Genomic DNA, 13,496 nt, shown 5'->3' with positions numbered 1-13,496 from the left:
TGTTGATTTAAGATTGTGAAAATGCCTTGCTTCTGCCAAGTCTAATTTATCACACACCCTAATGTACTCACACATCAACATTTTCAGTTTGAATCTGAACTCTGGCTGAACGCAACTGTTGTTGTTACAGTCACTCCCTGTATTGCTGTGTACAGTAACTGTACTGTTGGGGTGGTGATGGGCACCACCCCAGTAGGCCTATGATTGATAGATAGATAGATAGATAGATAGATAGATAGATGGAAAAGGAAGTGAGTTCAATACTTTTTAGTAATGCAGATTTTTGTTTCTCGGTTTGCATCTCAAATGACACCCAATTCCCTATATAGTGCATTACTTTTGAGGCACAATATGGGGAATAGTGGTGTAATTGGAGATACTATATAGTGCATTACTTTTGAGGCACAATATGGGGAATAGTGATGTAATTGGAGATACTATATAGTGCATTACTTTTGAGGCACAATATTGGGAATAGTGATGTAATTGGAGATAAAACATGGATCCAGATTTCAGCAAGGGAATATTTCAAATCCAAGTAAAGAGCAGTGTCAACAGAGCCTGTTAAAATAGAACCACAATCTCCAGTGAAACAGTCCCATCTTGTCCTGACATGGGCACTCTGCTGAGGGTCTCATAATGGTTCCAGTGTAATTAAGCAACTTAAATGAAGTAGGGGACATTAAAAGACGAGGACTTTCAAGTAGAGAATGTTTAGGCCAGGTTGGTAATAGACTTGAAGCAGAGTTAGAGAAGGTGACAAGAAGATCCCTCTTCAAGTCTTTCTCTCTTGTCACTTAGATGGTTATATGTTTAGATTATCTCTCCATCTCTCTCTCCATCGGATCTATGCCCTGTGCTTGTGATTTGGACCCTGTGCGCAGCAGCGACACATCTTGCCATTTTAAAATGCCCAGATCCCTGCAGCAGTTATACAGTGAAGAAAGCCCTACAGTTTTATAGATGATCTGTTGCCATAGTTACCTTCGCAGAGGAACTAAGTGCTCGTTTCCCACAAACCGAACAAGTGCTCTGGCCTCTCCCTTCTCCCCTCCCCCCGCTCATTGGGTCCCCTGACTGGGTCATTAGCATAATGACTCACACAGAACCCTCCTCCAAGGGCCACCGTTTGTGGGTTTTGGAATCGTGAATGGAGCCCTGTCGTCGCCAAACAAGTTTGCCTTGTACTGAGGCCTGTAGACATTACATCTCTGTTCTGCTGTTAAGTGACTCTGCTACTCGACTGATGCGCCATTAAGAGGTATTATAGGTAGTACTCTATAGTACGGGTCCCCTGAAGATGGCGCTAATGCATCCTTAATCGTGTTCTCTGAGTCACAGTATTTGATTCAGCCAGCAGTACTCTGCATACTTTAAAGGGCATTGGTTGAATTTATGCTGCAGTGAGAACACACAGACAGCACACAGTTCAGTTCAGCATTGAAGATGTATGCAAAGATATGATGGAGGAGCGTATTTGGGGACTTAACGTTGTATTAAAATCAGGACTGCTTAAGAATCAATTGCCTTTTTTTAAATGCCTACACACTTCAGGGAGGGGAGCCTGTTTACAGTTGGTTGAGCTGGGGCTCCTTTGCAAGGACTTGTTTAGATGTTTCCAGGAAACAGCTTATTTATATTTTTTTTTTTAGCTGTGATAACAGCTCGGCGAACAAACCGAAACACATGCTGTTTGAAAACATGACTGATGGGGAGGGATGCACCTCGTGGAAAGTAACACAAGGGTAAAGCCAAGGACAGAGTATCTCATCCTTAGGCTGGGTACTTGACTGTTTCTGTTGACAGGAAAGGGATGTAATGATGAGCAGAGCTTTGAGTCTTTGAGTAATCTCTATTCACCGAATAAACAATATCATAAAAATAAAAAAAAACACATTGGCTAAAACAGAAACAGACATAACTTCATGAAGTTAACCATGTTTACCCTTTTTTTTTCTCCTCCTCTCAGTTATTTGTAACTTCCGGGGCTCAGTATGTCAGGCCCTGGTTCTGGAGATAGGAGAGACTGTGCAGATCCTGGAGAAGAGTGAAGGTAAGAGCTTCTGAATAACAGTTTATAGAGAATAACATTGTATAGTATACTCACTTTACCTTCATCTAAAATAAGCACTTTGTGGTTTGTGCGTGTGTGTGTGTGTGTGTGTGTGTAGACATATCAACCAGCTGAACAGGGACTATGAATCTTTGGTTTCTCTTTAGGCTGGTACAGAGGGTTTTCCACCAAGAAGCCTTCAATCAAGGTAAACATATCAGCCTTTTTTTTTAGAATCACACTTTACATTCACTACTTGTATTGCCGCTATTATTGAGAGTGGTCCTGTTAGACCAGACAGCTATCAGCCACTGTTTGTTTGAAGCTATTTACTCACAGCAAAGTGATTCCTCATGCAAACCTCAACCTCAGCATGACAACACTAAGAAATGTAAGCATGTGTGGGCACCGCAATTAGTATGTGTTAGGTGCAATCTACCATATTTTCTCTCCTCCCTCAGTGTGGCAGAGAATACAATGCACAGTTTGGAATGTCTGGAGGCGTTGTATTGGACGAGTAGCGGTACATATACAATCAGAGTTCCACCATTTCTTTGATCAGTTCACCTTCCACACCCACACATACATGCTGATGGATCATCTGTGGTAAATTGTGTTTTACCACTCACACAGAGGCCTACAATGTGGCACTGAGTTTACGTCATCTGGCTTCCAATGAGATGAGTGCAATGGGAGAATACGTTGGAGCTTGCATCTCCGATAAAAGCATGAAGCCATTTGTGTAGAGAGAGAGGGAGAGACCGACCCGTCCACCCACCCACAATCAGGCGTCTCCTGCTCGTACATTCCCTCCAGAGAGCCTGCTCAGGCTGCTGTTCTGACATGCAGTTCCATGTAAACTGGCAAACCTCTCCTCCAGGTAGAGCTCCATTTAACACAAGGTCTCAAAAGGTACAGTAAGAAACAAATGTGTCCTAGCTTTTATACTGTGCCAAGATGCACAGAAATACAACAATAGATCACGAAACGACAAACAGGGTTTCTTTTCGATTTTGATTCGATTACTAAGTGTGCAGATATTCATCTTATTTTTTCTATGGTATTATTAGTACCTGCCTGCACCTGTGGAAGTTTGTTGGATGTGTACGTACACTATATTTGAACTACATAGGTCCAGTACCTCCAGGCAATGTTCCACTATAGCTGCTGCCATCAATATGTTCTGCACTGCAGTACATGGTAATTATATATTACTGACGCATCCACTTCCGATCCAATCAATTGTTCAGTAAACCATGTTTATAACTGTACCCGTTTCTCCGGCTTCATGTTCCAAATCAAAATGTCTGACACATGATACCAATCACTCAGTATCTTTTATAAAAAACATTTAAAACCCCCTTTTTCTCCCTAATTTTGATTTTGTCTCTTCGTTGCAACTCCCAAACGGGCTCGGGAGGCGAAGGTCGAGTCATGCGTCCTCTGAAACATGACCCGCCAAACTGCGCCTCTTAACACCCGCCTGCTTAACGCGGAAGCCAGCCGCACTAATGTGTCGGAGGAAACATCGTTCACCTGATGACCGAGGTCAGCCTGGAGGCGCTCGGCACGCAACAAGGATTCACTAGAGCACAATGAGCCAAGTAAAGCCCCCCCCCCCCCCCCCCCCGACGACGACGCTGGGCCAATCGTGCGCCACCCTATGGGACTCCCGATCACGGCCGGTTGTGATACAGCCCGGGATCAAACCCGGGTCTGTAGTGACGCCTCCAAACCACTGTGTCACTCTGGAGGCCTCACTCAGTCAGTCAGTATCTTAATAAGCTGTGAAACCAGTGAAGAACCTGTGATACCTTAGCCTGGCCCTGGTCCCAGATCTGTATGTGGTTTACTCCTCTTCAATGTCATGACAGTGATAGACAATACCTCTGCTGTCTCATCGTTCTTTTGAGTCGAGCTGAAATAAAAGGTCAGTCAGATTTAGAGTTGTCAGATAACATACTGTTCCAGAAAGACACACTAAAACTCCTCACAATCCTGGCAGATAGCTAGAGGTCTTATGGGATGCGAATGCCCATTCTGCTCTCACTACTCTCATCAGCTAGTTACAGTCCCCCACCAATACGCCTCCATTTTTATGTACTCTTCCTCCCACGCTCCCTCACTTGCCCTCATACTCTCCCTGAGCCGCCACAATTAACTGTGCTCACTGTGCCCAATTCATCACATCTGGCAGATTAGAGCCAGAGAGAGGAACTGCAAGGGTGGCAGTTGGCACTGTTCTGTCTCTCATGCCCTTCCCAGCTAAGCGACAATTGGGGCTGAGCTGCTGCATATTCAGTTTGTTTGTGTGTGTGTGTGTGTGTGTCAGAGAGTTGGAGCAGTATTAAAATAGCCACAATCTAAGAGTAGCTTGTTGCTACAGTAGTTTTTCTCTGTCAAGAACTCCGCTCCTCTAACTACTGCTCCACGTTACAGTTGACCAATGCATATCATGTACAACACAGGGACACACACATGCAACATGTGGGACATACTGTTTACATGCATGTAGAGCACAGGACTATGGTCTTCAGTTGCAGCACCTTGCTACATTTAAAAAAAATATACTTCTGCCCTTTCCATCCATCAGGGTATATTCCCAACCACCTATGTCCACCTGAAGAAATCCACAGTCACCAACAGAGGGTGAGTCTCTTTCTGTTAAATCATATGAGCCATGTTTGTCAGAGATACATTCAGGTTTGAAATTATTGGCACCCTTCATAATGATGAGCAAAAACGACTCTATCAAGTGAATAATACAAATACTGAGCGATATTGTATGCAAAAACAATGGGGAAATCATGTTATTTTACTACAAAAAATCATGAAACTAAAAAAGATAAGGGTCAAAGTTATTGGCACCCCTCTGTTCAATACTCCAGCACCCTCCCCTTGCGAGGATAACGACCCTGAGCCTTTTTCTAAAATGTTTTATGAGATTGGAGAACACAGTGGGAGGGATCTTAGACTATTCCTCCATATATAATCTTTCCACATCCTAGTTATCCTTCGTCTGAGCTTATGGACTGCCCTCTTAAACCCCATTGAAAACCTGTTATTTGAATTTAAGTACGGAGACTGAGATGGCCATTGCGAAATGTTGAATTTTAACTATTTATTTCTGGACTTTGATGTGTGCTTGGGTAATTATTATCGTCTTGCTGGAAGATCCACTTGCGGCCAAGTTTCAGCCTCCTGGCAGAGGCAACCAGGTTTTTGGCTAAAATGTTCTGGTACTTTGTGAAGTTCATGATGCCGTTTGCTAAATATTATTGGCACTTGGATTGGAACTGGTGCTCTGCTCGCAAATATATCTTACAGCATGACAATATCCCCAAGCCCACATCAAAATTCACAAAACAATTGTTAATTGACCACAAAAATCAACATTTTGCAATGGCTAACTCAGTCTCTGGACTTAAACCCCGTTGAAAACCTGTGGTTTCAATTGAAGGGGGAAGTCCATAAGTACAGACGAAGGGTTTTAAGGATCTGGAAAGATTCTGTATGGAGGAATGGTCTAAGATCCCTCCCAATGTTCTCCAATCTCAGAAATATTTTTTGAAAAAGGCGCAGTGTTATCCTCGCAAGGGGAGGGTGCTGGAGTATTGAAAACATGGGTGCCAATAGTATTGACCCCTTATCTTTTCGAGATAAAAAAATAAAAATAAAATCTTTCTCTGAGAAATTGTATAATATAATTTCCCTTTTTTTGTTGTTGCATACAACAGCTCAGTATTTGTATTTATTTTATACAGTCATTTTTGCTCAGCTTTATCAAGGGTGCCAATAATTTCAGGTATAAGGTGGAGAATCACTGGTTATTGGAAGCCAAAGGAAGCTCTATCTTTTCCACAACATATTGTAGAGCTGCCATTGGGTAAGATTTATTAATCAACAATGGGGTGGTGTGTACATGTCCCACCCATTTCTGTTGCCTCATTTCCCTCATCACTGATCTGTGAGGATCTGTAATTCAACGGCATTAGTTCTGCTCTGCCAGTGAAGCATGCTCCCACACACACACACACTGCTCTCCCACGGACACACACGACACCAGTGGTCATCCGAGTTGTGCTGCTGTTTAAGGCACAAAAGCTGTTCATGGCAGTGGAAGCAGAGAGAGGGCAGTGCAAAGAGGGAGGCAGGCAAGCTCTTATACCAGCCAGTGTTGATGAAGATTAGATCTGCAGGCAGGGATCAGTGACAGTGTGGACCGGGAGGATAGTTCATAGTGTTATATCACCACCCTCCAGTGCACATATAACACACATTCAGAGAGCTCTCGTTTGCTTCTAAAACAATTATAGGTGCAGACTTGGAAATTGTCATTATTACACTTCCCCGCTCAAAGGGTTGAACTTGGGAAATGTGCATTGCAGTTTAGCCTGGTTATTGATATGAAAACACCTACAGGTTCTCCCAGTGCATCAGAGCTATAGAGTATCATTCTGACTTGTTATGTAATGGATGGACTGTCTTGTGTTTTTAACTAGACACGTTTTCTATAGAACAAATGAATGCTTGACACAATTGGGGTATTTTAATGTAGGCAATACATAGTAGACCATTATGGAATCCAAAGCCAGAGTGCAGAGAACCACATTTCACAACATAAGCTGGCTATCTTCTCCTTTTCTCCTGCTTAAGGTCTTTCTCTTGTCTTCCATTTAGTCTCGTGGTTGGCACTCTGAAATATAAATTGTCTGTTGTGGTTTTGCTCTAGTGATCCTTTATAATCCTAATTTCACAATTGAGTGAAATGTCGTTTTTCATCATGAAAGAGTTATGTCATTACAGTGCCAGCACAGGGCAGTGATCTAAGTGTGTGTGTGTTGGTTCGCTCATTTGTGGGTTTTTTTTCTCTCTATTTGTACTGTAGGCAGATATGTCTGTCTCTGTCTAATCTTTAGGTTTTCGAGTGTCTGACTCTGTTTCTATAACTGTGTGTGTGTGTCTCACCCTAGGCTGTGTGAGACGGTGGTGCCTCTGGAAGACCCTATTATCACTGAGACCACCTCCACCCTGCAGGAATGGGGCGTGCTATGGAAGCAACTCTACGTGGTCAGTAATCGCCTCACTTCTCACTGGGAAACCTCTGTCTAGCTTTGAGAAAACACTGACTCCATTTAAATGCAACGTACAGGGTTAGAAGAGTGGTTGATCAGAAAGGGAAAGAGGAAAGGAGCTGCACCCACCCCCTGCTTGACATACTTAGCTCAAAAGATTTGATGAGATATACATTTTTACCTGCAGTATGCAGTGTTCACCTCATTCAATAGCTGAAAAAGCCATGTCTATTTGCAAAAGACTGGGGATAGCAAAAACCATTGGGGTTGAACATACTGTATATACATCATCATCAGCCTCCCACTGTATAAATGTTTATAGAGACCTAAATATACCCTAATCTTGCTAAGTGTGGAGGGGGCAGGAGGATATACGTAGCTGAGGTTTGACCTGAGCAGAGGGAGGGAGATTTTGTTGAGCTTGGCTGGCAGCAACTTTTTACATAACCTGTCACTGAGGACTGCTTATGCTCAGAGCAGCCAAGGAGCCTAGGGCAAGACTGTGGTGATGTAACTTCCTGTCAAGCACACCAAATTCGAACCACTGATTTAACACTACTCATTTCGGGCACTCACTCTGCCCCCCTGTGTGGTAGCCAGTCACCACGGTTACCATCCATAAAAACAGGATGTATCAGTGGCTAAATCAGGGTTGTCAAACTCATTTTGCCCCGGGGGCCGCATTCGTGCACTGAAAATTGGTTATATTTCCTCATATATATATATATATATATATATATATATATATATAAAATTGTCGTATATCCATCGTTCTTGGAATTTTTATGCTCCTTGACTTTCTAGCTTTCATTTCGGTGATTATTAGTGAACTGGACACAGTGAAGAAACTGTAATAATGTAGGTCCATTATCAATTCTACACGGTTTGGATTTGATTTGAGTCATTTGCAAGTATATATATTCTTGGAATATTATTTATAACTCGCGGGCCGGATTAGACCCCCTTGCAGGTCAGATCTGGCCCCCACGCCATATGTTTGACACCCCTGGGCTAGATGTTTACACATTTTATTTGTTTTCCTTTCATGTTTTGCGCTCAAGGCATATTGCAATTAGAATGCATCGTGGTACCTCGGGGAGCGATGGCCTTTGAATTAGTGTGTATCTGTTGTAATGTACATAATTAGTCCTCACAGAACAGCCGACCGAGAGGCCTAATCGGCTCTGACTAAAATCGTTGTTTTCCTACAGCCACCAGCAGGTTGAGAACATGGAATGTTTACCCTCATTAAATGTACATGAGCGTTGTCGATGCGGTTAAACTTTGCACTTATATAAACAAACCTGGGAGGTAGTCTGGGCTTGTCAGGCAAATGGGAGGAATATAAAATGCTTCAATTAAAAGTGCTGTCCTTAATCATAGAGAAAAACTAATTTTGCTGATGAAACCCTGTAAGGACTGAGTAGGACATATATTTTTATTTGTATAATTAATTGTGATGGTACTATAGCTCTATCTGTGGATCTCATGTGGTAACTATGTCGCCTCCAGTAGAAAAGAAAGACCCTTGTTGGTTGTTTGGAACAGAGAAACGGGTTTCACTGAACGCCCATTTTCTTTTATGGCTGTATAAGTTCCTGCCTAAGTTATTTCATGACACAGCCATGTTAGTGTGTTTCATTAACACTCATTACAGTCTCATAACCCTGACCTTCTACTACTGTCATGAGGAACACTTGCAATCTAACAGCACCTAGTTGCCTAGTTGTGTGTCTCCATAATGGAAGACTATTTAAAACCATGGATTGAATCATGAGGGTGCCTGGAGCTGGAGTTGCTGTTACTTCCATAGCAGACCAGGGAACTCTCATAAGAATAGAGATGCTAACATAGAAATGTCAGAGTCCAGACCAATATAGACATACTGTATTGTGGGAATGTCCAAGAGCCAATGTGTAATGTTACATGTATGTTTTGATCATATTGTTGTGTGTGTGTGATCCCCACAGAAGCACAAGGTGGACCTGTTCCACAAGCTGCGTCATGTGATGAATGAGCTCATTGACCTGCGTCGGCAGCTCATCCAGGGTCACCTGGCCCAGGACCAGACCAGAGAGATCAAACGCCACATAACCGTGCGCCTGGACTGGGGCAACGAGTGAGTTGATGTAGTGTAGCGCATGGGCCAGGGCCCATATCATGTTTGTGTGTGCATTTGTAATACCGTCTGTATCCTGCTACAGAACATAATGTCGATGTAATGTATTGACACGGTCATTTAGCAGATTTGTTTATACAAAGCGATTCCTAGATAATCTATACAGTGGGTATCATAACTATTCACCCCCCCCCCCCCCTTGGATATATATATTTTTTTTAATGACTAATATACCTTGATTACAAGGCCCTCCCTCGCTCTCCCTTTGTCAAATCAGATACCGCCTCCGTTCTGCTCCTCCCCACCTATAGGCAGAATACCACCTCCCGTGGTAAGGATTGTTCAACGTTAATCTGACCAATCTGAATCTAAGCTTCAAGATTGTTTTGATCACGCGGACTGGGAAATATTCCCGGGTCGCCTCTGAGAATAGTATCGACGTATACACTGACTCGGGAAGGGCATAGAGGATGTTGATCCCACTGTGACGATTAGATACTTATCCGAACCACAAAACTTGGATCGATGGCAGCATTCATGCAAAAATGAAAGCCCAAATTACCACAGTTAACCATGGCAATGTGTTTGGGAACATTGACGTGTACAAACAGACCAGCTACGGACTCCGTGAGGCAATCAGAGGCAAAACGGGACTTGCGCTGAATGTACAAAACATTAAGGACACCTTCCTAATATTGAGTCATTCACCCCCCTTTTGCCCTCAGAACAGCCTCAATTCGGCTGTGCATGGACTCTACAAGGTGTCGAAAGCATTTCACAGGGATGCTGGCCCATGTTGACTCCAATGCTTCTCACAGTTGTGTCAAGTTGGCTGGATTTCCATGATTTTTGGGTGGTAGACCATTCTTGACACACATGGGAAACTGTTGAGCGTGAAAAACCCAGCAGTGTTGCAGTTCTTGACACAAACCAGTGTGCCTGGCAACCTACTACCATACCCCATTCAAAGGCACTTAAATATTTTGTCTTGCCCATTCACCCTCTGAATGGCACACAAACACAATCAATGTCTCAATTGTCACAAGGCTTAAAAATCCTTCTTTAACCCGTCTCCTCCCCTTCATCTACACTGATTGGAGTGTATTTAACAAGTGACATCAATAAGGGATCATAGCTGTCACCAGGATTCACCTGGTCAGTCTTATGGAAAGAGCAGGTATCTATAATGGTTTGTACACTCAGTGTATGTGGCAGGGACTCCAGACAATCACGGATTATAAAGGGAAAGCCAGTCACGTTGCAGACACCGACACCTCGCTCCCGGACGAGCTAAACACCTTCGCCTGCTTCGAGGACTGTGTGCTCTCATTCTCCATGGCCGACGTGAGTAAGTGATTTAAGGGTGTTAAACCTCGCCGGCCCAGATGTCTTCTCAGAGCAAATGCAGACCAGCTGGCTGGAGTTTAAAGAAATATTCAATATCTCCATATCACCATCTGTTGTCCCCACTCGCTTCAAGATGTCAACCATTGTTCCTGTACCCAAGAAATTGAAGGTAACTCAACGAAATTACTATTGTCCCGTAGCACTCACTTCTGTCATTATATATTTTTTATTTTACCTTTATTTAACTAGGCAAGTCAGTTAAGAACAAATTATTATTTACAATGACGGCCTAGGAATAGTGGGTTAACTGCCTTGTTCAGGGGCAGAACAGCTCAGCCTTCAACACCATAGTGCCCTCCCAAGCTCATCACTGAGCTCAGGGCCCTGGGACTTAACCCCTCTGTGTGCAACTGGGTCCTGGACTTCCTGATGGGATGACCCCAAGTGATGAAGGTAGGCAACAACCACTCTGCCATGCTGATGCTCAACACGGGGGCGCCATAGGGGTGCGTGCTCAGCCCCCTCCTGTACTTCCTGTTCACCCATGACTGCATGGCCACCCATGTCTCCAACTCAATCTTCAAGGTTGCTGACAACACAACCGTGGTAGGCATGATTACCAACAATGACCAGACAGCCTACAAGGAAGAGGTGAGAGCCCTAGTGGAGTGGTGCCAGGAGAATTACCACTTTCTCAACGTCAACATAATGAAGGAGCTGATCGTGGACTACAGGAGAGGGCAGAAAATACGCCCCAATCCACATTGATGGGGCTGCAGTGGAGAGAGTCAAAAGCTTCAAGTACATCTACGTGGATATCACTGACAACCTGAATTGGTCCCTTCACACAGACAGAATGGTGATGAAGGTGCACCAGCGCCTTTTCAACCTCAGGAGGCTGGGGAAATTTGGCCTGGCCCCTAAGACCCTCACAAACTTCTACAGATGCATCATAGAGAGCATCCTGTCGGGCTGCACCGTCTGCAACCGCAGGGCTCTCCAGAGGGTGGAGTCTGACATCAGTCTAACGCATCACTGGGGGCACACTGCCTGGCCTACAGCACATCTACAGCACCCAGTGTCACAGGACTTCCAAAAACATCATCAAGGACCTGAGCCACGGCCTGTTCATCCCGCTATCATCTTAAACTGGCTCTCTTGAGGACCGCCACAGGAAAGGAAGACCCTGAGTTACCTCTGCTGCAGAGGATACGTTCATTAGAGTTAACTGCACCTCAGATTGCAGCCCAAATAAATGCTTCACAGAGTTCAAGTAACAGACACATCTCAACATCAACTGTTCAGACTGCGTGTATCAGGCCTTCATGGTTGAATTTCTGGAAAGAAACCACTACGAAAGGACACCAATAAGAAAAGACTTGTTTGGGCCAAGAAACACGAGCAGTGGACATCTGTCCTTTGTACAATGACCCAACACACCTCCAGGCTGTGTAAGAACTATTTGACCAAGAAGGAGAGGTGATGGAGTGCTTCATCAGATTATCTGGCCTCCACAATCACACGACCTCAACCCAATTGAGATGGTTTGGGATGAGTTGTACCGCGGAGTGAAGGAAAAGCAGCCAACAAGTGCTCAGTATATGTTGGAACTCCTTCAAGACTGTTGGGAAAGCATTTGAGGTGAAGCTGGTTGAGAGAATGCCAAGAGTGTGCAAAGCTGTCATCAGGGCAGCAGGTGGCTATTTTAAAGAATCTAAAATATATTTTGATTTAACAAATTTTTTGGGTCACTACATGATTCCATATGTGTTATTTCATAGTTTTGATGTCTTTACTATTATTCTACAATATAGAAAATAGTAAAAATAAAGAAAAACCCTTGGATGAGTAGGTGTGTCCAAACTTTTGACTTACTGTGTGGCTGAAGTATTCATACCCCTTGACTTATATTCAACATTTTGTTGTTATAGCCTTAATAAAAAATGTATTAAATTGTTGTTTTTCCTCACCCATTTACACACAATATCCCATAATGTCAAAGTGAAAACATGTTTTTATTTTTTATTTTAGCACGTTTATTGAATTGAAAATGAAATACAGAAATATCTCATTTCAATTAGTATTCACACCCTTGAATCAATACATGTTAGAATCACCTTTGGCAGCGATAACAGCTGTGAGTCTTTCTGGGTATGCCTCTAAGAGCTTTGCACACCTGGATTGTACAATATTTGCATATTTCTTGTTAAAGATTCATCCAGCTCTGCCAAATTGGTTGAGGATCATTGCTAGACATCCATTTAAGTCTTGCCATAGATTTTCAAGCCGATTTCAGTCAAAACCGTAACTAAGCCACTCCAGGATATTCAATGTCTTCTTAGTAAGCAACTCCAGTGTATATTTGGCCTTGTGTTTTAGGTTATTGTCCTGCTAAACGATGAATTTGTCTTCCAGTGTCTATTCGAAATGAGACTGAACCAGGTTTTCCTGTAGGATTTTGCCTGTGCTTAGCTCTCTTACTTTTCTTTTTATCCTAAAAAAAACTCCCTAGTCCTTGACGATCACAAGCATACCCATAAAATGATGCGGCCACCACCATGCTTGAAAATATGAGGGGTACTCAGGGATGTGTTGTATTGGATTTGCCTCAAACATAATTCTTTGTATTCAGAACATAAGGTGAATTTCTTTGCCACATTTTTTGCAGTTTTACTTTAGTGCCTTATTGCAAACAGGATGCTTGTTTTGGAATATTTGAATTCTATACAGGCGTCCTTCTTTTCACTGTCATTTATGTTAGTATTGTGGACTAACTGCAATGTTGTTGATCCATCCTTAGTTTTCTCCTATCACAGCCGTTAAACTCTAACTGTTTTAGTCACGATTGGCCTCATGGAGAAATCTCTGAGCGGTTTCCTTCTTCGTCTCAGACAACTGAGTT

At 43.2% G+C, this 13,496-nt stretch overlaps 1 protein-coding gene across 5 annotated transcripts in view; it reads left to right on the top strand.

Annotated features, from left to right (window-relative positions):
- The window catches only part of LOC139556909 (dedicator of cytokinesis protein 3-like), a 77,775-nt gene that overhangs the window by 7,078 nt on the left and 57,201 nt on the right, over positions 1 to 13,496 (top strand). For all 5 annotated transcript variants that reach the window (XM_071371027.1, XM_071371024.1, XM_071371025.1 and 2 more), the window contains exons 2-6: positions 1,970 to 2,053; positions 2,221 to 2,261; positions 4,647 to 4,702; positions 7,027 to 7,123; positions 9,099 to 9,247. In XM_071371027.1, coding sequence (XP_071227128.1) covers positions 1,970 to 2,053; positions 2,221 to 2,261; positions 4,647 to 4,702; positions 7,027 to 7,123; positions 9,099 to 9,247 — 427 coding nt within the window. The remainder of the gene's footprint in view (positions 1 to 1,969; positions 2,054 to 2,220; positions 2,262 to 4,646; positions 4,703 to 7,026; positions 7,124 to 9,098; positions 9,248 to 13,496) is intronic.

This window comes from Salvelinus alpinus, chromosome 28 (assembly GCF_045679555.1).
Source record: "Salvelinus alpinus chromosome 28, SLU_Salpinus.1, whole genome shotgun sequence".
NCBI classification, from domain to species: domain Eukaryota; kingdom Metazoa; phylum Chordata; class Actinopteri; order Salmoniformes; family Salmonidae; genus Salvelinus; species Salvelinus alpinus.
The sequence above is the reverse complement of the archived record's forward strand: the minus strand, read 5'-3'. Positions and strand labels throughout refer to the sequence as shown.